Source organism: Thalia democratica, chromosome 2, assembly GCF_965202585.1.
Source record: "Thalia democratica chromosome 2, ktThaDemo2.hap1.1, whole genome shotgun sequence".
Taxonomy (NCBI): Eukaryota; Metazoa; Chordata; class Thaliacea; order Salpida; family Salpidae; genus Thalia; species Thalia democratica.
Window position 1 is genome coordinate 54,413,635 of NC_139166.1, and position 27,917 is coordinate 54,441,551.

Sequence of the window (27,917 nt, forward strand, 5' to 3'; positions counted from 1 at the left end):
TTTAACAACATAAATTTAAAATATGTTTTTATTTTAGTCTGCAAGTGCTTGTTTACATACTTTTGGAAAGAAGTTAGGATTTTACTTTTGATTACTTTCAAACGTAATTAGTAAGTATTTACTAGAAAACACAAAAGTACTGTATGAAAGTACTAATATTTTTTCTATATATTGCTATATTTAAGAAGACTTGATCGTGTACTTAAAACAGAGCTTATAAATTAATCAGGTTTTTTATGAAAAATAGTATTTTAACCTGAAGTGTATCAAAAATTTAGTCGTTTTACTAATCTTTTTTTGCTACTTCTAATAAATTTAGATGCTAATACAAGTAAGTTAAAACATCTAAAATACCTAAAACACTCTTTTTATCTTTTACAAGTTTTATAAAACTAGATAAAATTAAATTAATAACTGTGACTTTTAAGTATTTATTTATAGTAAATAATGTTTGTAAACACACACTAACTTGTTTTTAAACCTTAACAGGTTGTGATTTTAATTAATCAGTGCTACTATATATTATACATATAAAACATAAAGTGGTGTTACAGTTCAAATCTAATTTAAAGTAGTTTTACAGAATGATAAACAAAATTAACTTTTCTATTAGATGTTAATTAAGTTTTATCATACCTTTAACTTATAGGTATTTTGAAACGGGCTCTGAGAAATTAGTTGTATTTAAACTAGTTGGTAATATATATGACAAGAGTAAAATTTATCTCTATGTAAACTAACTGTAGTCGAAAATAGTAAAAAAACTCTGTATATTATTTGACAAATACTAACTAAAAGTACTCACAATAAATGACCTAGTGTGGCTTTTCGTAAAAAAACAGCCTTTCAACAATTTTTTTTTGTTTTATTGCAATAAACGATATTTAGAGGCATTTTACCAAAAAAACTTATAAACATCAGTTTTTATATTAAAGAAAAAAAAACAAATTAAAGATAAACAGTGCTCTACTATATTTAATTTATAAGCTTTATCAAAAAATGATATAACAAGTTCAAATTTTAAAGAAAAACAGTAAGTTAACTAAAATGAATAAATAAAATTTAAAACAACTTATCAATGAAAAATAGCAGCACATATAAACAAAACTTACACACAAATGTTAAACGTAAATTAAAAAAATGAAATTTACCTGAAAGAGACAAAGTTTAATATTTATTAGTTTTAGGCAAAGTAATGATTGTAGGAGAGAGTTGAAACAAAGTTTACCGCCAGCTTGCAAAATACTTGCTGACAATGCAAAAGCTATCGTTGCAAAAATTTACCTAAAAGCTTGGCAACAAAACAAGACAACAAGAACATGACAGAGACATTTATAATAACAATGTTACAAATTGAAAAAATTGATAAAAATTTAATAAATGCTTAATTTTTTTTTAATATTGATAAGCTGTTATTGACTTTGGTCGCTGTAAAAATCGGAAGTGGAAACTTCACCTTTGCAGGGGTTGGCGGGTATTTTGGGGTGGTTTCTGTCGGAAGCCAGTTTGTGCGCTTGGTTGTCATGACGCGGCGTTTGGAAGGTAGTGAACTGCGGAGGATCTGTTGCCATGCAATACGACAGTTATACGGTTATTATGACAATTTAAATGCAAACTGACAACTTGACAGTTAGTATGTGAGAAATTTTTCACGAATGTTAGCCTTGTTGGTAAGCTAACACCAAAAACATAAACTAAAACTATATAAAATGTTTGTTTCAAAAAGTTATATTATACTGATTTTCTGTAATGAAACAGCAATTGGTTTCTGTTGTTAAAGTTTACTTAAAAAAGCCATGCAAACAACTTTAATGACGTAAAAAGATATGCTGCGTTGCATATTTGAATTCATACTGCAATTAAAACATGAAATAAATCACATAAGTTATTTTTAATTAACTCGATGTTCGTAATGAATTATAACTTAATCTTTGAAACTGACCGGGAAACTCTTCGGCCTTCGCTTGGTTTTTCTCGTCGAAATTCTTGTAAAAGTTATGCTTCGCCTCGCCCCCCTTGAACGAACTCAGCGACGGCTTCGACCTCCCCACCTGTTGCTGATGGTAACCGTGGTGACTCCCCGGCTTCTGGAACTGCCAGCAGCTGGAAGCCGTGCTGTTGTGGCCGCTGTGCACCGAAACGGCGCTCTGTTGGGGCGACACCGCCCTGGCAACGAACTTCTCGTCCAACCCGGCTATCCTCCTCACGACTCCCGCGTCTTCCACGTTGGAGGAAACGCCCGCCGACATGCCACTGTCGCCCGTGTGGTTGTTGTACGACGTCACACTGAAGTTGGTCGCGCTCCCGTGGTTGCGGCGGTTTCTATGGTAACCCTGCTGGTTGCCGAGCGAGGAGGTATCCAGGAGGGGGTCGGTGTCGTTGGGGTTCTTCGCTTCCTCTACCGTGGGCAGAACAAACTGCTGCTGGTTGCCGCGGTGGTGAAAGTGCTGGTTGCTTGTAGGGGGGAGTCCCACTTGAGAAACGGAAGTCATGTCGAAGGACTCGTCGCCGGAAGAAGCGTATTGGTCGTCGGCTACACGGCGTTCGTCGTAGTCTGTCAAGTTTAAACTTTTCATTGACTTTTTGTTTTAGCCTCTTAAGGATTAGCTGCTTTTAACTTTAACATACTTAATACGTTTTTGGTAGCGAAAAATTCTTTTAAACGCAGTTAATACTTTTTTTCAAATAAAACAGTTTTTATTTATTTATAAGTACAAGCTCGTTTTTTACAAATAAATGCTTTTATCATAGTGCACGAGAAGACATCAACTACTTTTAGAAAAGCATCTTTATTTTTCAAACAGAATTCAAAAACCCACCTAATGTTTGATTGTAAGCTTCTCTGTGAACCACGTTTTGGTTGCAAGTGTTATCAACATTGTTCAGCATCAATGGTTGTTTTATTTGTCTGTTTCAATGTTTTTTTATCATGTTATACACTTGTATCAATTTTTTTCTTAAGTTATGAGTTAGTATTAGTCATAAATCAATTTAATGTTTAATAGTGATTGATCGCGGTTTAAGTGATTTGTCATTGTTTTACAAGTGCCTCGAACTATACGTTAGTTTAATAAATGTTTTATGCAACTTATCTTTTTATATATAGCAGATAACTTTAAAGTAAAAAAACAAAATAATTTTCTATTCGAAAAGAAACAGTTCATCTTATAATTTCAGTTATGGTATTTTTTACTTAGTATATCTTCTAACGTATTAAATATTATAATCTTACAATTCAAAATAATTAACTTTTTGCCTTTTTTGAAAAGATAAAAAAATTGTTGATAAATTTTTACAAATTTATTTTAGTAATAGTACACATAAAACCTTGTAAAAAGAGTACAGCCAATAACAAAGTTTTCGAAGTTTTGTGCATAAATACTAGCAAAATCTAAATGTAAATTTTAATGACTTAAACTATTTTAAACTGTTTGGTGTAGTTAGCTCAACTTATGTGCTAATAGAAAAGTTTTAAAAATAGTGTTTTCGATAGAAGGGCATAGTAGAATCAATAAAACTTAAAAAAAAAATTTAAAAAGTTACTTGAAGGTAAAAAAAATATTTATCAAAATGCTACATAAGTTTTGTTTCAAGGTTTTTTAACAACTACTCATCATATCATAAATCTAAAAAATATCAGAAACAAGTCTTCCAACCTGTGTTGCATTGCAGGGGGCTCGGTGAGCGTTGTCATGGCAACGTTCGTGTTGGGCGGGTTGGAGTAGTTACTAAGGAGCGTGGATGTGGAGTTGTGTCTGTGGATCTGTGAGATGTCCCGCATCTTGTTCCTTGGAACTGAGGAACCCGTCAGGCTCATCTCACTGTTTATAATAAATATTACGAATTTTAAATTTCAACTTTACAACAAAATTGTCTGTATGGTATATAATAGTTTTGTTTTTGAATTTTCTTGATATATTTTTTAACACTACACAGAACTTAATGTTTGTATTTTAGAGAATTTTTAGTAATGTTTTTCTCAAAATAGAAACAACTTAAAATGATGGAAATATTTCAAATTGTAGTGCACCCGTCACGTTCATTTCACTGCTCGTAAATACTTTGATTAACATTTCGATATTTTTAATTCTAGTATAAAATTGTTTGTATGGTATAAAATAGTTTTACTTTTGAGAACTTTTTTTATATCACACAAAACTCTATTCTTATACTTTTAGAGCTTTTTAAGTAATTTGAAAATATATAATTCATAAAATATGTAGTTAACAATAACATTTAAAATCATTAGTTGTTGTCTTATGGATAAAGAATATTTAAGAAGAAACAAACTTGTTCTGGTTTCTGCTTCTCAGTGAGTGCTGGGGGCTGGTAGTCTGCTGTTGTTCGTAGTGGTCAGCGTGAGTTGAGTTGGCTCTTTGCATCACAGAACCTTGCCTAAATATTTAAATTTTATAAATTTTTGCTATACTCTTGTTTTCAAAAGAAAATATAACTACCTAAGACACCAAAGTTTGTTTTTAACTTTTTTAAGGTTCATTATGGTATGTCAGATTATAGCCAACAAGTATGCTTTTAAGAGCATTTTAGTTAATTAAGCATTTCTGAAAAGTTTTACTATTTCAAAACGTATGTTGAATAATAACACTTGTAACGTAATAAAACAAACTTTGCAGTGCTTTGTTGAGAGAACTGAGCACCGATTGAAGTCAGAGAAATCAGCTGGTCGTTTACGTAGGAAAACTGAGGGCTCGTGTTGCTATTAGCAACCGTTCTGTTGCTATCAATGACTTGGTTTGGTCTAGAATGTTTTTAATAAAAATAAAATTAGGCAAGAACAAAGCTTTAATGTGTACTAAAATAAAACCAAATCTGTTAACTGCATTTGCTTAAAAGCTTGTTATTAAAACTTTAGTATTTATGTAATTTAGTTACACGAAAAAATTTATTCTAATAACCCGTAAGATCTGACTGACGACGGCTCATAATGTTTTTGTTGTGACAACGGAATGTACTCGTTGTTGACGACAGAGTTGAAAGGCTTCGTGTAGTTGCTATCGCTATGACTACCAATAGTTTTTTGAGTTCCCGGGCGATCGACCAGAGTCAAGTTGAAATTGTGAGAATAGTTAGGCGATTGACCAAACTTGTTTATTCTTCGTGTGCTATCTGTAAACGTCATGTACTAAGTAAGAAAATATTTCAGACAACACTTGAAAAATAGACACAATTTTGTATACTTATAGCCAATAAAAACTTCAATGAAACCTGTGTGAGCAGTAAAGCTAAACGAATGAACTGCAGCAACAAGTTTCACCAATCCAATCAAATAAGCATGAAAAACAAAACAAAAATTAACATTGCCCGTTTTAGCGCTTAGGTTTTATAACAATCTAGCATGTTAAATGAAACTTACCGGTTCTTTCGCGTAACTTCGGCTTGCGTCTCTTCTTCAGCCAGCAGCTCACCCCTGTGATTATCGTGACGACTATGACGAAACACGTGATGATGATCGTCGCCATTCCGGCGGGTGTCGCCAGAAAGCTCTCGATGTTCGACGTCATCGAGGGGATTTCCCTTTCTTCTGGCGTTTTAGCGGCGGTGGGCGTTTTTGAAATTGAGGGTCGAGTGACGTTTCCTGCTTGAGATTACGACTTCAAAGTTAAAAAAGAAGAACTCAATAAAGGTGGGTTAATCATTTAGTTTAGCTTTATAAAATTAATCTATTTTTATTTCTTGTGACTTTTCTCGTGTTTTATTATTGTGTTTTAGACAATTTTTTTATTATTTACAGCCTAACAGTATCAACAAAAAGCTTTATTAGATAAATGCTTTATCCAAAACACTAATTAACATTTATTGTATATTTTTTGTAGTTTTCTACTTAATTAAAAACAGTCTTAACTCAAATCAAAGTTTAAGAAATTTATGTTTATTTAATTTTCTTACGTTTGCTGAAGTTGAAAGATCTTGTTGAAGCAACTGCGGGCCCTAAACTTGAGACTGGAGTTACTGTGACATCTAGTAAAACATTTATTTCAGAACTGCTGTAATATTTAACTTCGTAGACTCCATCGTTCAGGTTTTTCTCATCGGCGTAAAAGATTACGTTCAAACTTTTTTCGCTACTTTTTATAGAAACGTAGAATTTATCAAAGTTTGTTAGATCGTCATCTCTTGTTTTTTTCCAACGTATTGTTAAACAATGCTTGCCTTTTAAGTTTTCTTGTTTCGCGACAAAATTTACTGGGCGTGTGTTGGTCACTGTAAGACAAATTATACTGCTTATTCTAGTTGAAGAATCTTTAAAACAACTTATTTGTGTTTTTTAATGAAAACTAGCTTACCAGTTCCACTTGCTGAAATCACTGCAACGGATCTCGGCTCTGAAATCAGTTTACCTCTGTACAGGCGAATGTGAACCTCGTAAAATGAATCAGCTTCCTTGTCCACCGGCAGCTTGTATGATCTATAGAGTGTTGAAAATATTATGTAAGTTTGTTTTTAAAAGATAAAAGTGATAAGTAAGTAATAACAAGCAGTACTAAAGTATAATATTAGTATACATTTTTTTCTCTAGTTCATTACACTAATATTTTTTGTTTAGTTTTTGTTGTGATAATGACAAACTTTAAATGTCGAAATTATGGTGAAATAAAAATAAAAAGAGAAAACTTTGTTTTTTTTCATTTAATATTATTTTAGTGGTACAAGTTTATTTTAGTACGCTCACCTATGCTCGCAAGGTACTGCAACTGTTTGGTGCTTGTTATTTGCATCGTTCTGCAGCTTTTTCACTGTCAAAATGAACCCGTGGGCCACTCTGCAAGCGTCTTTGTACGTAACCCAGGACAGCAGCCTGAATTCCCTGTTGCCTTGGTTACCGCTGACCGGTGTGACGGCAGATACGTTGATGCCGACTGTTGCCAAGGAATTCAGTACTGAGGTTGTAGTTTTGTCGACAGCATTTGGCTGATCTATGAATAAAAGAAAAAAATAAATTTATTATCACCAGTATCAGTTTGATTATTGTTAATTATTACTTTTTATTTTAGAAAAAAACATTAGAATTCTTTACTACAACTAGTTTTTGCTTCTGAAATAATTTAAATAAAACTCAATTAACTATTTCTTACAAACTATAAAATATTTGACAAACATCTACTGAAACTAAGAAATATATGTGTAATTTATTTTTGGTTTAAAACTTTTAAATGGTTGTGATACTTTTTTTTTCAGAAAATGACATTTAATGATTATATTTAACACTAAATTTACGTACCTAACGTGTAAAACGGTTTGTTGGACTGTACAGGTGCAGAGCCCATACTTTTATCAAATTTTCTCACGTAAATGAAATAACCGCTAGAAGGTTTCAAACCAGTAATTGTGTACTCAGTACTTTTTATATTTTTCACAGACGTCCATAATCTACTGTTGCTTTTGATTCTGTTTACAATTGAATATTTTGTACTAAGTAAATTAAACACTTTTAAGATATTTAAGTGTTTTTAGAAAAATATTACACGGAACTTGGTTGTGCTAATGTCATAAAAAAAAGCTACGTAGCCCTTCTTAATAAAAATACTAAATAACTTCTATTCAATAAAAAAAAAAGTTGTGTTCAATTATAATTTAAATAAACTCCATTCACCTAGCAAGTTATTGTGAACTTTTAGTGTATAAGCTGTGCTAAATATTTTATTTTTATTTAAAGTTATTACATTCAACATTTTACGAAAAAGGCAAATGTATAAATTTATTTATATAGTATCTTAAAACTAAAACATATAAGTTGATAAAATTGTTTTGATTTTCAATAGCAGCTTTAAAGCAAATAATCTTAACTTTTTTTTGTGTGTTTTAAAACTTACAAGTAACCGTGATATGTTTTACCGTGGTAAAATCTTTAGTTTTTATTACTGAACTTACACTCAAATAACTAATATAATTCTATATACTGTAGGAAATAATCTCACTCGTATTAACCTAAACGAACTTCTTAAAATACGTTCGTTCATAGTTTTATCAGCAAAGTCAATTAAACAAACTACCAAACCAATTAGGCAAAAATGTTTGTCGAACCTGTAGTGCGATACTTGGTAATTAACTTCATCAGCATTCTCATTTAAATCACCAGCAGCCCAGCTGATACGAAGCGATGTTAATTCGGACGAGACTAATTTCAAGTGCTCCGGCGCTCCCAATACATCACTGTCGGCTCCGTTCAATTCTGAAAACATGTTTTCGGCTAATTAATGTTTGTGGTACATGCGCGCGGAACATGCTCGAACTCGAAACAGAAATCGGAATATCAAATGAAAAAATGTGACGTACCTGGTAGCTTTAAGTTCACGGATATAGAACTTGCGCCGTGCTGGTTTGAGGCTTCGCACTTGTACTTTCCGTAGTTTCCGGCCTTTGAAAATATTTTAATTTTACTCTTTTTTTACTCACTTCAAACTTTTAAATTTTATTGCCAAAACAATGTTTCGCGCGTTTAAGCAATTCAAAAGAGATCTTCAGTTAATGAACAAAAAACTTTTTCAAATAGAAACCATTTTAAAAGTCAAAGAAAATCTATGATTTCGACCTATTAAGCGCGCTTTACCTATGTTTTAAAGATTTAACCAGATTTTGTAGAAACATGTATGCATATTTAGAGCGCGTTCAATACGCTTTTATTGCGAATTCAGGCAAGGCTTTTTTTCATTTAAAATATGAACAAGGTGTCAAAAGAACTTTTCATAAACTTTGCACATTTCTCGACCTCTTTATTTATTCATGCGTTTCAAACTTCGCTCTATCTCCTGTGCTGCTGTCCGGCAGAAAAATTTAATTAAATTCGTGTCGCCGCTACTAACTATGACGTAACAACCACCTTGCGAAAGTGACATTTGTGCGATGCAAAACAAAGCTGTAAGACTTGCAGTCATTTATAAAGTCATTTACATAACAACTGTTTCTCAAATCTGTTCTCTTAAATTTTTCTTAAACTCAATTTTGTTTAAAATAGTTTAAAACTTAAATTTTGAAATTTTAATTTTTAGTTACAAACTAATTTTTCAATAAAAACTTAAAATAACAATTAAGTAGTTCAGTCTATCAACTTAATTAAGGAGCCTTTTATAAACTCGTTTGAATGTTAGAAAAATATTGCGTGAAAGCTTTAAGGAGTGTTACTTAAATATTTGTGCTAAACAAACTTTTCGTTATCTATCGGCCCGTCGACTTAAACTTGATTTCCACTAAGTCACGATATATTTAGGAATTGGACTAAATAAATAGAAATACTGTGACAACAGTAGTCAATATGGAGCTAAAAGTTGAAAAAACGAAAATAACTGTTTAAATAACTGTACTATATAGGAAGTTGAAACAGTGCAATTAAAACAACGTAGTAGTGTTTGAAGTTTCGAAAACCAGTTAAATTGTTAGTCGACTTAAGTAAAGCAAAACAATCATCAAAAAAAGTAAAAAAAATCTTTTGTAGACTGTCTGATATGTTAACTGATAAATTTTGATCAAGTTTAGGTTAACAATATGTGTTTTTATTTTAAATACATGTGAGAAATTTAATAGATTTTCTCTACGAAAAAATTAATAACTCTACTAAATAAATAATGAGTGATTCGCTACATAAAAGTTTAAAAGAACTTTAAATACTCACTTGTACGCTTTTTATGGTAAGCTTTTCACCGACGGCCGAATTAAGTTTTTCAATTTTAATTGAATTATCTTGGCTGCTTTCGAGCACAGTAATAAGATCATCCTTTATAAAGTACCATTCAATTTTCCACGCGTTGTCATTTTTTCCCAATTCACAAACAAATTCTATTGTTTCGCCTTTTGCAGCGTACAAATTCTGGACTTTGCTTGTAATTATTGGCGGGTAGAAGTCACCTGGTCCTAGCACAACATACTTATTTAAAAGACAGCTAACAAGTTAAAAATCCAAGAAAATATACATTATTTATCAAAAGTTACAACGAAAAATATTAAATGTAGCACAACTACAATTCAAAAAATAAAACTACGGTTTATTATTGTTTCCGAACACTTTGTGTTTACTAATAGTTTTCATAAAAAAGGAAATATTTTTCATTTGTTAACCAAGTGCTGTACATATCAACTGTGAGTAACCTTTCACTTGAAGGTCTATTTGTTCCTGCAGTCCGTTCTCAATCATGCAGCTGTAGGTACCACTGTCTTGAGTACTGACGTCAGGTATTACCAGGTTTCCATTCAAATCAGGTATGGCGCTCAACCCCGACTTTTGGTAAGTGTCTGAAATGTGAAGTGTAGTAAGTAAATAGAATAATGTTTTTCAAACTTTGTACAAATGCAACCGTTTTAATTCTAAAAATAAAATGAAACATAATAATTAAGTTTTTAAATACTTAAACGAATAAACTTATGTTCTAAATATCTCGTAATTTTATTATTTGTCAAAAAAATTGTTATGACTAAAAATAATACTGGATCTAAATTAATTCACAAAATGCATAGATAAACTGTGGAAATTTAAATAAAACTATCACCTAAAGAAATAAAAGTTCGGATAATTTAGCTTTAATATTACTTCTTTTGCTTAGAATTAAGTACATATTATTAACAAATGTTTTTTAGAGTGTACAGTGCTTTCAAAAAGTTGGTAAAAGTATTCGATTTTGTTTACCTTTAATCGAAAACCATGTGACTACGGAACGAGGCTTGCCACTCTGTTTACAAAACAACATTACATTTTCCCCTACTTCTGCCTGCTTGCTTGATGAGAACTTTTCAATTTTCAGCGGATCTGTTTAATAAAAGCTTGTAACTTTTATTTTGCCTATGAAATTAGACTGTTCCCAATGCGCTTATAAAAAGCTACATCGCATATAAAACTCTATATGTTGTATTGAAAACAAAAGATACATTGCATGAAAGCTACATTGTATATAAAAATGTATAACTATATATTGCTTTGAAAACTGTATACAGTAATTAGCTCGTATAATTCAAGGCATTTGAAAAATGTCAAAAGACTGGTTTCTAACATAAGCTGTAAATGTTAAATTGTATTAGAGATTTATTACATTTGAAAATAATACGTACTTCACCATATGCCGTGGGTAGCTGTAAAGATTATGACAAAATATTATCACGTAAGGAATATTTTATTAGTTCGCAAGGAAGATAAAGGTCAAGCTTTTGTTATTTGACAAGAGTAATTGTATGAAAAATTTAGTTCAAAATGTTTCACACAAGAAAGTTGGTAGCTTCCTACAAAAACAAAGTTTTGATAAGTTCCAGTTAAAATTGATGTAAAAATAAGCAACATTATTTCTGCTAAAAAAAAGTATTTTTTGTTAACAAATATGTGAAATTCATTTAGTATTTTTAAAATATGTATTGTTGGCAGTACATTGTTACCCAATGTAATTTAGCCATTAAAAAGAGCAATCATAAGATAAAAAACAATTTCAGACGGAAAACTTACAATTTTAAAAGCAATGTTTTTGGTTTTAGTTTTCAAACAAGTTCTTCACATAACAAGTAAAAATTAAACACTTACTAAGTGTTTAGTCTCAAATGGTTATACAGTGTTGTAATAGTGTATTACATAGTTTTTTTTTTGTGAACATACTATTGTTTATTTCAAGCGCTAATTTTAGTTGTACACTTTGAAATGCACACGCGAACTTACTATCAACTTCCAGGTGCACGTTGTGCTCCACTTCGCCCACCCTGTTCTTCGCCTTGCAGGTGTAAACCCCCGACTGCTCCCCGCTGCCCACGTTCACTTGCAGCTTCGTTTCTATCAGGTTGTAGCTGCAAATGTTTGGTTATTTTGAATTTTTTCTTAAGCGTTTTATAGCCAACTAAGACTGTTTTAACGACTGAGTATATACAATTTATTTTTGGGTAATAACAATATTTATTGTAGCAATTAAAATAGGATAAAATTAAACTTTAACAAAAAAAAATACTTTTTATTTAGTTTCAAATGCAACTTAATTATATTTACAATATTCAAAAACGTGTTTCACTTACTTTTTACCATACTGACTGATTTCTTTAACGTCTCTTGAATCTTTGTACCACTCTATCCAAGGATCGGGATTTCCAACAGCTTGACAGTCTAACGTGATGCTTTCACCGACTTTCACATTTCTATCTGCTGCTAGCTGAGTGAAAACTGGAGGCTCTACAAAACCATAAATTTTCTTTTATTTATTATTCAAATAAAATTATGACAAACAAACATATTTATTACTGTAAATATAGTATCATACGTGTATATTTAATATGTAGAAAAAAGTTTTAAAACTTTTTTAGAATAAAGAATTCTCTCTTATTTTTAAGTAATAAATATTAAGTTATTGCTGAATTTTATAATCAAACTTCAACATACTGATATTTTTTTTGTTAAGACTATGTAAAGTAGTTTGATTGAATAATAGTTAACGGGCAAGACAAAGGTTCAGTTTTACTTTTTTCAAACTCTGCTTAAAACTGCTGATCTTTTGCTCGAAGTTTTGTTTGATACAAGTTGACAAAGTAATAAATACTGAAAAAGGTTAATTCGCTGTACATTAGTATCACTATTGATTTTATGTCACTAAAAAGCAAAAGGTAAGTTTGTATTAACAACAGTGTGACAACCTTGTACTATTTTGTCTACAAGTCTTACTGCGTTTGTTTCAGTTGCTTTATTAGTTTAGCATAATATTTCTCAAAGTATAATACATTAGCTCGTAACAATTTTTTTGAGTTACAGATGCGTAGTTGAAAAGTTTATTACTTCAACTCGTAAAATTGAGATTAAACTCATGTAAACTTATGATTTTTTTCCTACACGTGAATATTGAGTTTGTTTACTAATTTGCTTTTATTAACCGCACATTCACAAGCAGGTAAGAAACCAGCTTTATCTTTTCTCTTAGGTTAAAACTTGTTTACGACAAAAGACTGCAAAAATAAACAATTTGACGTCTTGTGTTAGTTTTTCAAGCAAATGTTATTAATAATTAAAAGCGTAATTAAATATGCGACGTTTTCCGAAGCAAAAGTTTCTTTCACCAAAAATACTAAAACTTGGTTTTGTAAGAACATAAACTTAAATATAGCGAGGAATTAAAAACATGAAAATAGTAAAAAAATATTATTATTAACAAAACTGCAATGGTTAATTAAAACAAACCAAAGACTCTTAGCTCTGCAGCTAAACTCAGTCTAGTTCCTGCATCGTTTTTAGCTCGACAAGTGTAAAATCCTCTGTCTTCGGGTTGCAGATTTTTTATTACGAGATTGTTTGATTTTATCTGTAGTTAAATATAGAAAAAAAGTTTAAGTTAGTTTAGTGTGAAATAAACAACAACGTACTCGTTTATCTAAAAAAGCATAGTTTATACTACTAAGAAAATTTATTCCAAATTTATACTAAACAAGACAAAAAGTAGTCAAATTCAAAGTTAAAAGTACAAACAGTTTATATTTTAAATTTGTTTCTAAATAAACACTTCACCAAAGATTTTAAGTATTTTTTTATAAATGAGTTTTGTTAGTATGTTAACAAACTAACTACTAAAATATTGGTGTATCAATTGTTAAGTTAGTAATTTAGTTACAGTTAGCACTAAAACAAGCTTAATGTATTCGCTTCTATGGATATCAAAGCATTATCTGTCTATTAAGTACACTGAACTTTTTTAATCTGAAAAAATAGCAAAAGTATACCCACTTTATATTTTAATCCTTTAAAATAAACATTTTATTTATAAAATTGTATCATTTTTAATCTTAAATTTTTCAAATACAACGTTTTAAATAATTTATAATTTCTTAATATTAAATTGAAAAAACAATTGTGTTTGAAATATTGAGTACAAAAACAAAACAGTACTTTTTTCTGAAAGGAAAATCGTTGTATATTTTATATCAAGTACTTCTTAGTAACTAGATTTGGAATTTTAAAAAAGTATACCTTGAACACTTAGATGTTAGCATTAATAGCATTTTAAAATCAATAATGTAGTTCTTAAAATCTATTTTTTGACCAATTTTTATGTCTTTTTACTCTTTTTGAGGTTGAAATATTAACTTAATACACACACAGTATGAAGCAAATGGACACTTATGCTACTTTAAAAACAATAAAACCATCTATCAATCAGAAATGCACAAAAACAGATTTGCGCAGCATTGATACATTGCCCTGGGTAGAATTTGCTTGTAAGCAAATTACAACGGGGAATTTCTAGCAGTGATTTTGTCTACTGTGATTTTGCTTTTCCTGTAACAAACAAATAGCTTTTAGTGTGTATTCGGATGAAAAACATACGGTTGCTAATTTGATTTATTTTATTGATTCTACTCCTATTTTGTTTATTTAGGTCCAGACAGCTTCAGCACAAATTCTAAGTTTTTTAAAGCAAGTCATAGCCAAGTTTAAAATGTTTTGTTTGCGGCTTTTAAAGCGTGATACATTGATTTAAAACATTAGTGCAATTTAAGTAGTTTTAGTTTAGTGTGATAGTGAACTTAAGCTGATTGCTTTTTTGCTTTTAAGCTAACAAAAATCTATAAAACTTTTTACAGCCAATGTAAGCCTGATACTAACTACTTCAAGTTGATTGGTGATAAATTGACGCATCTGATTTATGTTAAAAGTCAAATGTATTCTTTCTTTGCTCAATTAAACTTAGTACTAACCTAGCAGTTGTCTACCTTAGTTGAATTATACCAAAAATTTTTGACTTCATTAGAAGTCTTAAATATCAAAAACGTGTTTTTCAAAATAAAAGAAAAGTAAAGTAAAAACTAAAAAAAACTATTATATGTTAGTTAGACGTTACTAACCATTTTTCTTTTATCGTATAAAACTTCAGTTCTGTTAATGCCGTCGTATTTTTGAAACAACCACGTGACTTTGGGTTCTGGGACTCCCTCTGGTGGTGAACATTCGAACATAACGTCATCGCCAACATTACCAGCCTCATCGAACGGATTATCGAGAAAATTTCCGATGGCTGTAAAAAGTTATGAGTATTTCAAATTAGCTAAACCTTTACAAATTAATATAATATTATTCTTGCCTTATTTACCTTTACGAGAAAATCTTTTAAAATATTAGATATTTCTCTAATGAAACGAGAGACAAGAGGCCATCGAAGGTAATAAAGCTAGAGGCAAGTAAATTAGTTGCAAGTCATCGATTTTAAACTACCCACCGCAAGTAGTTAGTTGGCGAAAAATACAAGTGCTTTGCAAGCGGAGGATTAAGCGACCTCTTGCATTTTTCAATGTCTGCTACGTCACAAAACGTCGATTCACAAACTTTTATAAAATTGTTTTGAGCCAAGACTCTAAGTTGTAAAAGCAACAGTTTTACTAAGTTTTACTAAAGATTGCTTACAAATAAACTCTCCTAAACAGTTTTATTTAAAACATTAATATAAAAAACTACTTCGAATAACTTTGTAACATTTTTTTGCTTAAATTTAAAGCTTAAAAAAACTAAATTAAAAAAAACGTATAAAAAAACTTAAAAATATAATATTATTATACTACTTTATCGTTCAAAAATTGACAACTTTGCTTTTTTCCGAGTGATTTATGTATACAATTTTAGTATAAATACTTTTTAGTTTCTGTAAAGTTGTTCAAAAAAGTAAAATTTAGATTTTTTTAAATTTAGTTTTTTAAAGCCTTTAAACTAAAGTCAGTTTGTTATTAATAATAAAAGAATACTTTGTTTAAAAGACTCAATAACTTTCAAATAATCATAGTAAAACTGAAGCTTATTTCAAACTTATGTCTTTGTTTTAAAAAGAAAGACAGAATTTGAATAATATTAAAATATGTACCACTTAATAATATATCAATAAAATTAAATTTGATAAATTTTATATTTTTAATTTCTAATTCAAAAAGTTATTTTTTACATCAATACACATCTTTCATTGAAAAACTTCTTACATAACTTTTCTAATTTTCCTAAATAATTTATTATACAAGTAAGTTAAACACAAACAAAACTCCAATAAACTGACAATTGAAGACAATTAATTTCCTTGAAGTCAATTAAGTGATGGTAAATTTGAATTTAACTATTATTAAGTGTTTTTGTCAGTTACACCAAAAACATTTAAACGTTCAAGAAACCCAAATTTTTCACCAAGTTATTGTTACAAATCTAAAAAGTATTGTTATATTAATACTTTTTTCCAGCTTCTAAATAAAAACTAAAAATTTTTCATTATTTATAGCTTTTATACAGATAAATCAAAATTTCAAGTATCAAGACAATTCTTTTTTAAACAGAACATTTAAGCTTAACGATTAATTTTACAAACTATTTTTTAATTTTGTAATATTTCCGCATCAACTTTCGAAATAAAATTAGAACGAACGAAAAAAGCACGCACAAACTAGCTTCCGGTTTATATTTATTTTGAGGCAATTTTAAAATCACGAAAACTTAAAAAGCCAAGTCAAAATCAATTCGATATACTCTAATCTCAACATATGTAAATATTTTTCGCTTAAAAGGAACTTAACAGTTTAGTATTTACGTCGGCTTTTTGTTGATAAAATAACTGATAAGTAAAAAGGTTTTAAATCCTCACATTAAAGATGTATTAAGTAGTATTCATGAACAGTTTTCATTGCACTTCAAGTCCTTTACACAACAATTGCATACAACAACTTTAAAGAGGATTAAGCGTTTACTATGCTTCAGAATTAAAAAAGAGACATTTTTTATTTTTAAATTAATTTGTTCAAGCAAGGCATTACAACTTAAAATATAAGTGCTTTCGTTTAGTGCGCAAGATCATTATCGAAATAATAGGGAACAGAAAAAGCTTGTAAAGTTTTTTATAACATCAACAGCGCTACAAAGTTAGCAGAGTAGCGTTCAAGCTATTTAATTGGTGTCAATAATAAAATGTTTTAATCAAGTGCCACACCTTATTGGTATTTATCATTATTAGTGAACAAAGTGTCGTTAGAGATTCAAAGCACAATGACGAATATGTTATTTTAGCTTTTTTACCTTGAAGTAAAAGTGTGTTTAAACTTGAAAGTTGTTTTGTTATTACGACAAGGAAGTTTAAGTTTAATATACATAGTTTTAATTAATACTCTTCTAATTGTTATAAACATCACTTAAGCGTTAGTAAAAATTTTGTACAATATTTAATGGTTTTTTAAGCTTGTTTAATTAATGTCAACTTTGAAACACCTACTATGAACACAACAGGGATAGCTGTTTAGACTCTTACTTCAATTTTCAATATTTCAAAGCTCTTTAAAAGTTTTGTTTTCACTCTCTTTTTTCCAATACTTTACTTTTAAAGCTAATTTAAGCAAAGCTAATATCGTGTACCTTATAAACAATGTTCAGAGGGCATTACATATGTTCATATTTTCCCTGCACACAAAAGCTAATACTTTTCAGAAACGGTGTATCACTTTCAAAAAAGACACAAGAGTTTATTTTCGGCGCTGTTGTAGTTTCTGTTCAAAGGTCAAAGTTCGCGCGCTATCTTAATTGAATTCTTCAGCACGGGCGCAGCTGACACAAAGGTCCCGAACCGATGCGAAATGAGTTTTCAAAATTGACTTTTAATAACAGGCATTCACAGCTATTACTTTGCAGCCTTTAGTTCGCGCTGCGGCAATTTTCACTTTCGAACTGAGTGATAACGAATCTGGGTCAGCATTCGTCTGTCGTCGATCAGAAATTAACGAGCGAGACGTTCTAATTGCGACGCTTTAAATTTTGCGCAACTTGCACCAACACATAAAACAGGATGTAAATGTGCTGAGAAGGTCGATTCTCATGCCAGCTACGTGCTGTGCTGTTCGAATCAAGTTACTTCTTGCTGCGTGCTGTAAGTTCAAGTAAACAAGCGTGTAGCTTTCATGGAAATAAGCTGAAAATAATCTTGTACAAAAACTTGTTGTAGCAACTTTTATGTTTACACGAAAGTGGAAGCTCGTTGGCTGGCAGCTTCACGTAATTACGCGCGACTAATTCGCCACTCGTCGCTCAACTTTGCCGGGTTGCTCATGAAAAATTCCGTGTTTTTTGGGGCAGCCACCTCTCACGCGCTCTTTGAGGTGTAAAGTTGCCCCAGATTCGCGACGATTAAGCTGTGGAAATCCACTTATTTACGGCGGTATTTCGGTTGAAAGTGATTTATTTCGGTTTTCACGTCTCAGAAGTTTCATCGCGCGCGGCCAATTAAAACGGTATCAAGGAGCCAATTGAATTATCATGACAAATTACCACTTAACTAGCTTAAGATTTTCAATTGTTTCTCGTGTTTGCTTGGTATTTTTCTTTCGTCAGCTAAACTTGTTCGCTTTTAATTTCTGCTCTTAATTTAAAACAAATAAACACGATTTGTACAGCAGTTCAACTCAATGAAAGGGGAAAAAAAAAATTTCCGAGAACTTAGCATACTGAAAAAAATGCATGCTTGAAAAGCCAAAACACTCGTGTATTAAGATAAAGCCGACGAAAAGCGAACGATGTTGTGCTTTAACCTTTTACCGGGCAAATATGATTGATTTTTCTTCTTCTTTTCTGCCGAAGTTCACTCCGTAATGAGCTGTTTTTACTTCTTACTTGTTCGCATTGAACGGCGAGTTGTGAAAACAAAATTTTTGCTCGAGTTGTGTACACAAGAACGACTTGTGAATTTTTTTAGCGCTGAATTTTAAATAAACTTTTTAAACCTTCAGTACATTTGTTAGGTTTAAATAAACAAATTTTCATGAACCTTATTAACTTTAAAATTTTTGATTTTATACATTTAAACTTGTCAAGAACAATAGCCCTGTCAAAAGCTTTTGTTTTCTCTAATCTATAAAAAAATCTTCGTTTTTTTTGGCTAATTCAAAAATTCATATGTTACTTTGTTATGACTTTGTAACGGGAAAACAGCTAATTTCGATATTCCATCGCACAAAAGTTTCCAAAAGTATCAAAGCAAAACTATTTGTTAAAAACCTAGGAAAGGGGCACAAAGCGCGCAAAACAAGCTACATTGTGCTGGAAATAAACAACAAAAAAAGAGTAAATTCGCCGTAGTAAGATTGAAATCCATTTATTTCGCTGATATTACGCGTATTAAAAGACCACAAAGAGAGCACAAAAAGCAACAAATCGATAAAGAGTTTGGGGGACGCCAACACAAAAAGAACGGACCGCCGCGAATATGCGCGCTGTTTGGAATACAACATTATACGCTTGCCGTTGTAAAGCCGAAATGTGCTTATCGACGGTTCGCAGGGCTGATAAGACCGGCAATGTGCGAGATTAAATGCCCTTCTTACCTTTGCATGTAACAACAAAAAATATTTAAGGCTTTTATTAAGAACATTTGAAGAATTAGACGTGTCACACAGATGGTGTTCGAAACACGCTTTTGGTTGCTTTTTATTTCTCATCACTAAATTCAAAAAGGTATCTTTTAAAATGATTTGTTGGAAAACACCCAGTGAGGTTTTATTTCTGAGCTGCTGAGACGAAATTCTAAATAGTATAATTGCTTAGTTAAAAGAACATATGTTCAGTTTATTTTGGTACGAGCATCATTTTGAGCTTAAAATAATTGTGTACACAAAATTCCACAAATATTATTTGAATTTAGCTCTGTGTTGGCCTAATCCACTCAGGCATTAAGGCAGCATTAGACGGATTTGACAAAACCGAAAAAAAAACATGAAAATAATTGTTAAGTAAATTAGCTAAAGAAGAGTTGTGCTTGAATTTTCTAGTGACATGTATACTCTAAAACAGGCAAATTAACAAAAATTAGGCAAACTAAGTAGTTTTGAAATGCTTTAAGTTTTAAAATTTGTGTGATAAAAGACCTCGATCGTTTCTAAATGAATTAAAGTTTAAAACCTTAAACTGTAGAATGTTAACAATTATCATAGTTTTTACAACATATCAAAATAACATGTTATACATATATATATATAATAACATTTAAATATATTTTTGTTTTTAAGTTTTCTGTTGTGGATCTTCTGAACTAAAACAAAATGAAATTTTAAAGGTAAGGGTACGCTATTTTTAGAAAACTGTTATTTATTTAAAAGTTCACCTCATTTCAACTTGCCAAACTAAAACTATTTTCGATAATACTACGGGCCGACGCTTCCAAGATTTCAACTTTTGTAAACAAAAACTTCAAAATGGAACTGCAAACTCTAATTGAAATTACCAGTAAAGAAAAGGAGAGTAGAAACTAGGCAATTGAGATGATCGCAAGGTAAACACACCGACAGCAGATTTGCATTAAATGTTTTCGTTGTAAACGCACCTGCATTTTCGTGAGCAAATCTGACTGTAATTGGCTGGCGGACAACAAAAATGAGTTTTTGTTGATTTGCTGAGCGGGTTAATTTGAACTAAGTCGGTTGTTTTGTGAAAAAACGTGAAAGGTAAATGTACAAATCGCTTTCACTTATTATAGTATTGATAATAAAATAACATGCATAACATTCTATAAAAGTAATCTTATTGCAGTAAATTTATTAGACATTATGATAGTTTAAAAAAATTGGTAAATGACAACTAATTTTTAAGATTTCATATAAACTAAAACTGTAAGATAAAACTTGCTAAATGAAAACGGAAGATAGCGACTAGTTTTGTAAAAAAAAAATAGCAGATTTACTAGTTTTCAAACACAAGTTTTAAACGTGTTTTGACTTTTCAATGTTTTAGTTGAAAACAAAAAAAAAATGTATCAAAAAACTCAAATAACAACCTACTATTTGGTTTGTTAAGGTCAATAAATTATTCATCGTGTTTGAAATATATACTCACACAGCTAAATAACAGGAGTATTAAAAGAATTTGCTACACGGATTAATTTTCCCACACAGCTTTGGCTTAAAAATTGCTTGTTTTTATAATATGTGTCACTTGTAGGCTTGCCAAATTTTTATTGTCATTAATTATTGACCGTAAACGGTTAATTATTACGGCTCCCTTAGTATGTATTTTTCGGTTTACCTTAATCTGTAAATCAAAGCCTTTGGCAAGCTTTTGTTGACATGTTAGAGGAAATATTTTAAATTCAAATGTGTTTTGTATTAAAATCATTTAATATTTCTTTCTCTAAATGTTATACAACCAAGTTAACATTTAAGCTTAGCTAAATTTTTCAAGGTTTATAATTCATTTGTTTATAGTTCTGACTCTTACGAAAACACCATGAGTTTTAAAACTGTTCTAAATGAAAGATACTTGGTTTATATGAAAAGTTAAAGCATGAAACCCACTAACATTTTACGTAAACTTGGGCCACACGGCTGGTTATTTTTCCGTGTTTGTTAGTTGCAACACACTGGTAATCCCCTGTATTTCCCTCCTCCTTTTTCGAAGAATCCCATATTGTCAAGAATTTCAGTGATGAAAACGTCTTAAAAAACAATCAAGTTGCATTTAAATGAAAAACATAATGTGTTTTTTACTGTTTTTTTATCCCTAGTAAAATAGCAGTTGTATCTAAAACTTTTTCAATACAAACCGACAATGCAGCTTAGTTTTTTATTAAAAATCAAAATCAAACTCACTCGGTTTCCATAAGATTTGTCTTTTTTGTAGATGCTGCGAACTGTAAAAAAATGTAATTAAAGTAATGAAAAAAATAGGTATGTACATTTCGGGGACTTAAAATTTCAATGGAAAGCTAAAAACAGGTTGACTTTTAAACAGGTGCACGCGTGAAAGACAAAATTTTGTTACTTATGTATCACCTGCGCATGTATGTTTGCGAAAGAGGAGCCTTTGACAAAGCTCCATTTCCGCAAAAAACCAACCCAAAGACACGTACGCCAAACAAAAGGGTGCGTGCCTTCCCAACTGCAAGCCCTATCTAAAATGCGGGCGTAAGTCGACTTTTTACAAAAAAGTGTTGGAAACACTCACACGTGGTAATGTTGTGCCCGTCGACGGTCCAGTACATTCGCGGAGGGGGAAACCCCTCAGCCGTGCACACCAGTTTGACGCCGGAGTCGTCGTAGGTGGTGTAGAAGCTCCTCGGCTGCTCCAAGAAGCACAGGTTGACCTTGGACTTGGAACCTGAAAAAATATGTGTACTCTATTGTGCTATTAAAAAATTCTTGAATATTTAATTTCATGTTTTTATTAAGTTAACTTTAAAATAAAGAAAGTTTTAGGGTTAAAATTTATATTATGTATGAAAATCTTATATAATACTATTACAAATACTAATTGTCAACATTTAAGATTAGTATTAGTATAAATACTAATATTTTTCCGTACCATGTAAAAACAAAACTAAATTAAATAAAAAAAGAATATGCTTTTATTGAGTATAGCAACAAATTAAGGCATTTGGAATTTTTCTACATTCGCGCAGTACATGTTGCGACAAAGGCAGTTAGTTGTGTGTGAGTAGGAAGTGAGCTGCCAAAAGGACACCTTGTCGGCAAGCACAGCTGGCCGGAGAGTCAAGTGTTTGCTGTGAAGAGTTCGGCGAAGAGTTATCTCATTGTTAGCATTAGCACAGTGTGTATTGACCTCAAACATAAACGTCTATGCAAACAAACCGTGTTTGAGTTCGTTGTGTTTTAGCGATAAACTTAAGCGGCTGTAATTATCTTAGGAAAAAAACCTTACTGTTTTAGGTTTTTAATATACAAGCGAGCGAAATTTTTGCGTAAACGAATTCTTATTTAATTTTATTTTTAATAACATGTTTGTATTGATTATTTTACTACTGGTAATTTTGGTTCAAAATAAACAATAAATGATTGAAAATAGTTTTGATTGAATTTTTTTAGTTGAAGTTATTTTTTGATCGATATACGTATCTTGTTTAACACAGAGAACACATGTCAGTTAAATAAAGAAAATTACTTTGAAAATTTTGTTATTAATGTAAGCGAAATCTTTTAATTTTAGCTCTAATAAGCTTGTTTAAAGTAAAAAAAGCTTAAAATAAAACACCACTTGTTTTATGCGAAAACTGCCAAGTTTTAAGTTTTAACGGTTTTTTCCAGCTAATTAAGCAAACAAAAAAAGTTTTAAACAAAAGACGTCAATAAGTAAGTGACAATAATATTTAATTTCTGTTGAGTATCACCACAAAAACTTAAATACCGCTTCCTTGTCTGATAAAAATTAAAGCAGACGCTCGGCTGATACATAACAATGTTTACAAGTTTAATCTTAAAATATAACATAAGTTTGAGAAATTTGCTACAAAGTTTGTGCAATACTTTTAGAACCTATTCTATATTAGGACTTTTTATTATAGGTAAACAGCTAAGCAAGATGAGCATTTGTTTAGTTGATTTTATTTTAATAATTTATTTATATTGATTTTTTACTGATGACGCGTTTTGATCCAAAATAAGTAATGAATGATTAAAATTAATTGATATAGTAAAACTACTTTTTATTTAAAAGTACTATTGTTTAAGCTGTTTTTGAAAGGCGTACGCATTTTGTTTTACGTATTATTACTAACAATATTTATAAGCATGTTAATATCAAATTTAAATTTTTCAAATCAAAGTTATTTTTCAACTGAAAAGGACAAAATTGAACAAATGTACTCGAAAGGACAATTAAATGTTATATAAAAGCGTGAGATTCTCTTAAAATTTAAATGACTAATTTACCAAGGGACAATACTGTCATAGTGTAAAACTTTATCACTCAAAAACTTTAAAACTTGCCCAATAGCATTCAAACTCAATTCAATGTATTTAACGTTTTAAGTATACTTTGAGTTTTAACTTAATTTTTTAAATTTTGAAAACTTGTTTTTGTTTGCATAAAACAAAGTTATAAGCTTTTTTTAAACAGCATAATTTTATTCATCTTGTTTTGTAAATCTGACAAATTGTACCTATTGACCAAAAATACAAAAATAACACTCATTTTAATGTAAAAGTAAACTTTCAAAACTATCATTAACCATTTACTTTTTTAACTTTTTTCCTAAAAACCCTATACTGAGAAAATTGTAAAACCGATTTCAAAGCAAATAACAAAAAAAAAGCCCCTATCATCACGCTACTTAGTTTTGACTGGTTCATTTGGGGTTCAAATTTAAACTTTGTTTCAACACAAAACAACCCCACTTGTTTGATCAAGCAAGTTTCTGATTAAAAAAAGTTTCATCGTTGCGAAAATTTACGTTAAAAAATTTCAAGTAGCTTCTTGAGGTTATGATACTAATTAGTCTCTTTAAGATACTTTACATAACTGTTGAAATTGTTTTCAAGTTTAATTCAATGTTTTCAAAGCTTGTTTAAAAAAGTTTGGACACAGTATATGAGAGCATTTATGGTATTTGAATGGTAGTTTTGCTAAATTTTTTTGATATTAAAAGAATTTCTTTATTTTGTAGTTTTTGCTAAAAAGTCCATAACTTTTTTTTTGTTTTTATAAAAAAAAATTAAAAAAGACTGGTTAAACATGATTAAAACAAGTTTGAACCACTGTAAAACTATGTCACGACGTTTTTGTAAAACCAATCAACGAAGTAATGTTTATATGTTTGACAACAAATTACCTTATGTTTAGAGCGCTATAGAAACTATACTTTCTTCAAAAACACGCTTCTTAACTTTGAAAACTTACAGATCTATACTGTAAGCGTTTCAAAGTTCAAAACTTATAACTTTTTAACCAGTTTTAATATGGCTGAAATACTTAGTTACTGCTTCGCAAAACGCACGGGTTTCTTTTCTCGTAGTAGTTGTTAGAGAGTTATTTCAAATGAACTTCTAATAAATTATTCACGACTCACATGCACACAAGTCTTGCACGGCAAGAAAATCTAACTAAAACGCGTGTTTTCTACTGTGTGCAGCTATTACCGATGTTATGGTGCAAAACACACACCTCTCGCACAAACGCACATCTCCAGGACAAATTACTTACGCGCGTGTGACCGGTTCACTTTCCTTGTACTTCTTTGTTGTCAATATTAATATACTTTGCACAGTGGCCGCCGCTACTGTTTTCACCAGTAATTGATTTAGCCCGCTGACAGCCAGGGGTGATTTTAATCTTGCAAAAAAATACTCGGAAGATCTTCCCGGCGAAAAGATCTTCCTTTCCTCTTGTTTTACTTTGGGCAGCCAACTTTCACCCGCAAACACTTAACAGGCGATGCAATCTTCCAGTGAAACCGCGATACTGGCGATCGTATCACGGTTTTGAGCTATGGGGCGCAATAATGTGTTAATAATTCATGATGTTTTTCCTCTTTTCGCAACTCAATCGTTGAAAAGAGCTGAACCGAATGATGTAACTTTGAAAAGGTCAGTCCAAAGGATCTTCGGAAGCTCACTGTCGTTATCGCCTTCCGGAGAGATGAAATCGGAAGCTGAGACGATGGCCTTTGCACTGTCAAAACTTCAAGATTAATTTTAATATGAAAACTTGGATTTTCGATCAGTCAAGCTTTTGGAATCGGCTTTCGGATTCGTGGAGATTTTAAATGAAGATTAATAGATTAGAAAAAAATAAAACTTTTCTTTAGATTCAACGAAAGAAACTTATTTCACTTATTGTCATGGAATTGAACCTGTTTTGTTTCTATACAAGTACATGATGTAGACGTAAATTAAAAAATTATTTCTATTTTTATCAATATTTAAAAAAAAAAAAATTCTATTTCAACTAACCGACTTCAAAATCTTTTCAATACTTAAAATAAAGGTCATTTTTATACAAATAAAAAAGTTTACAAATGTATCAATACAGCTGATTATTTAATAAGGTTCTGCTTAAATATAAAACACCTCTACGCCATTGACACACATAAAGAATCTTGTGAATGGATAACTCAACACCGAACGTCCCAAGAGGAAATACACAGGGTCCGCAGAGAGAATCCAAGTGTAAATCAGTCAGCGAGCCAACAACAGCGCAGAGCTCTTTTTGTTTTAGGCGCGCTTTTAAAGCGGTTAATTGGAAAATTCAGCTAATTACTAAGCAGCCAGTGTGTTTGGTTACGCTCAACACACGTTTTTACGACTATGCGACGGTGCATTAGAGCATTTTTCAGTTTGTGTGAAATTTTTAAGGTTTTTTATTGGTATATTAAATTGAACCAAATTGTGTGTTTACTAACACTCTTCAAACTGTTGTTTGTTTAAAAAAAAATGTTAGATAATGTTTCTTAATCTTTTTTTCTATGAAATAAAACTAATACTTTTGTCATGGTGGTTAAACTTTGTTTAGTATAAAAAACTGGTTTAAGATTAAAAAAGGCATTATCAACAAAAACAAAATTAAAAAATGGATATTTTACTTTCTTGAACCGCTGACATAAGTTTATACTTATAAAGTTATTGAAAATATGTTTTTCACTTTTTATGTAAAACTTTTCAAAATGTTCGATTTTCGTGTAACAAGCTTTAAACATGCAAAAATAAGTTCGTACAGTAATCTGATTAAAACTTCTTACCCAAAAAGATTAGAGGGTTGATTAATATTAACGGTAAATTTAACATGGAATTTAATTTTGCACCGACAATAACCCGTGCTCACAAGATATTTCTTAATAAGTACACATGCGTGTTTGCTGTTTGATATTGATTAAAGAAAGAGTTGCTGATGGGACAATGTCGCTGGAAAAATACATTTGAATAACTTACACCATGAGGCTATTCGCAATACCTCATTAATTATTCAGCTACAATTCACTCACAGTTTTCCTATGTTTTCTATTTTTCTTCACCCGATGATGTTATAACTTTTTTTTTTATAAATTTTTAACAGTAATTTCATTATAACTTGCTTTGTGTGCAATAAAAAATGGTTTAAAATTTTTGGCTATTTAATTGACAAGCAAGTGTTTGAAATACAATCATGTAGTTCACTATTTTCATTAAGTAAAAAATAGCTAGTTTAATAAAATTCAATTAAATGACACATTAACACTTTTTATAAGTTCAATAAATTTGAAAATATTCTAAATTGAAACCAAAAATTCTAACTAACCTTTAAAAGTAGATTCAGTGTGCTTTGTATATACCATTGCAATAATGCAAAATATTTTTAATACCAATTGAGTTTTCATGATTCTGTTGTCTCGCTTATCAACTAAAGCTTGAGACCATTTATTTATCTTATTTGTATAAAACTTTTACCTGGAAAAGTATTCAAAATATTAATATATTTACACTAGTTTCAGTTACACAAACTCGTAAAAATTTGAATAAAAACAAACTTGTTTTGAGAGTTTAAAACAACATATTGTCAAAGAAAAGAACCATAGCATAAATTAAACAACGTCTGACATACAATAAAAAACTTCAAGCCATCATTTCAAACAAAAAAGGCAAAAATGATACCAAGTAAATATTTGCAGTACAAATATAAACAGAAGAAAATTTATATTTGTCGAACTAAACTAATTTGTTTTGCGAAGTCAGTTACCGATATTTCTTGTCTTTTTTTCTTAAGAAAATAGTATAAACTCCTTATATTTACACGAACATTCGCGGATTACCACTAAACCTCACATTATTTGGCTTATTGAATAGTATCAGTATTTACTATAGTTTACTTATTTTTGTGTTTTTGTTAAAAATGTATATAAACCATCAATCTTAGTTTCGCCATTAAAAAAACTGGCAAAACTTAACTTTTAGCCACTATTTTTTTCAAACAAGGCAAAACTGTCATTCAGGCAAAAACTTTCAAATGTCGTGTTTTCATTCACCGAACATAAATTCAACAACAACAGTTACAAGTGAAACGCAAGCGCTGTTTTAAACTTGCCCTCATTGCAAGGCACAAAAGAATAAATTATAAAGAAAAGGGATAATTGAGATAAGACACGACGCAATTTGGAAAATTTTAGTTCGATTTCTCACGCACGGCTTGTATACGAATTTATACAGGTGACTTTTTGTTTATACTATCAGTTAATTAAATTTCGTTCTCCCATATT

General features: G+C 30.5%; 1 protein-coding gene across 1 annotated transcript; it reads right to left on the reverse strand.

The window, feature by feature from the left end:
* Positions 1-1,412: 1,412 nt before the first annotated feature.
* LOC145828717 (uncharacterized) lies at positions 1,413-27,066 on the reverse strand. Its single transcript, XM_082936473.1, has 25 exons — positions 26,963-27,066; positions 21,902-22,054; positions 21,547-21,587; positions 21,257-21,392; positions 14,803-14,972; positions 13,145-13,265; positions 11,995-12,148; positions 11,648-11,772; positions 10,637-10,756; positions 10,102-10,245; positions 9,629-9,867; positions 8,296-8,377; positions 8,044-8,191; positions 7,241-7,407; positions 6,692-6,935; positions 6,306-6,427; positions 5,908-5,979; positions 5,375-5,596; positions 4,917-5,127; positions 4,628-4,759; positions 4,291-4,395; positions 3,657-3,821; positions 2,820-2,908; positions 1,943-2,554; positions 1,413-1,561 (listed from the first exon to the last, which is right to left on the reverse strand). The coding sequence occupies exons 1-25, from the start codon at positions 27,039-27,041 to the stop codon at positions 1,413-1,415; spliced, it is 4,002 nt and encodes a 1,333-aa protein (XP_082792599.1). The 5' UTR covers positions 27,042-27,066.
* Positions 27,067-27,917: the final 851 nt, after the last annotated feature.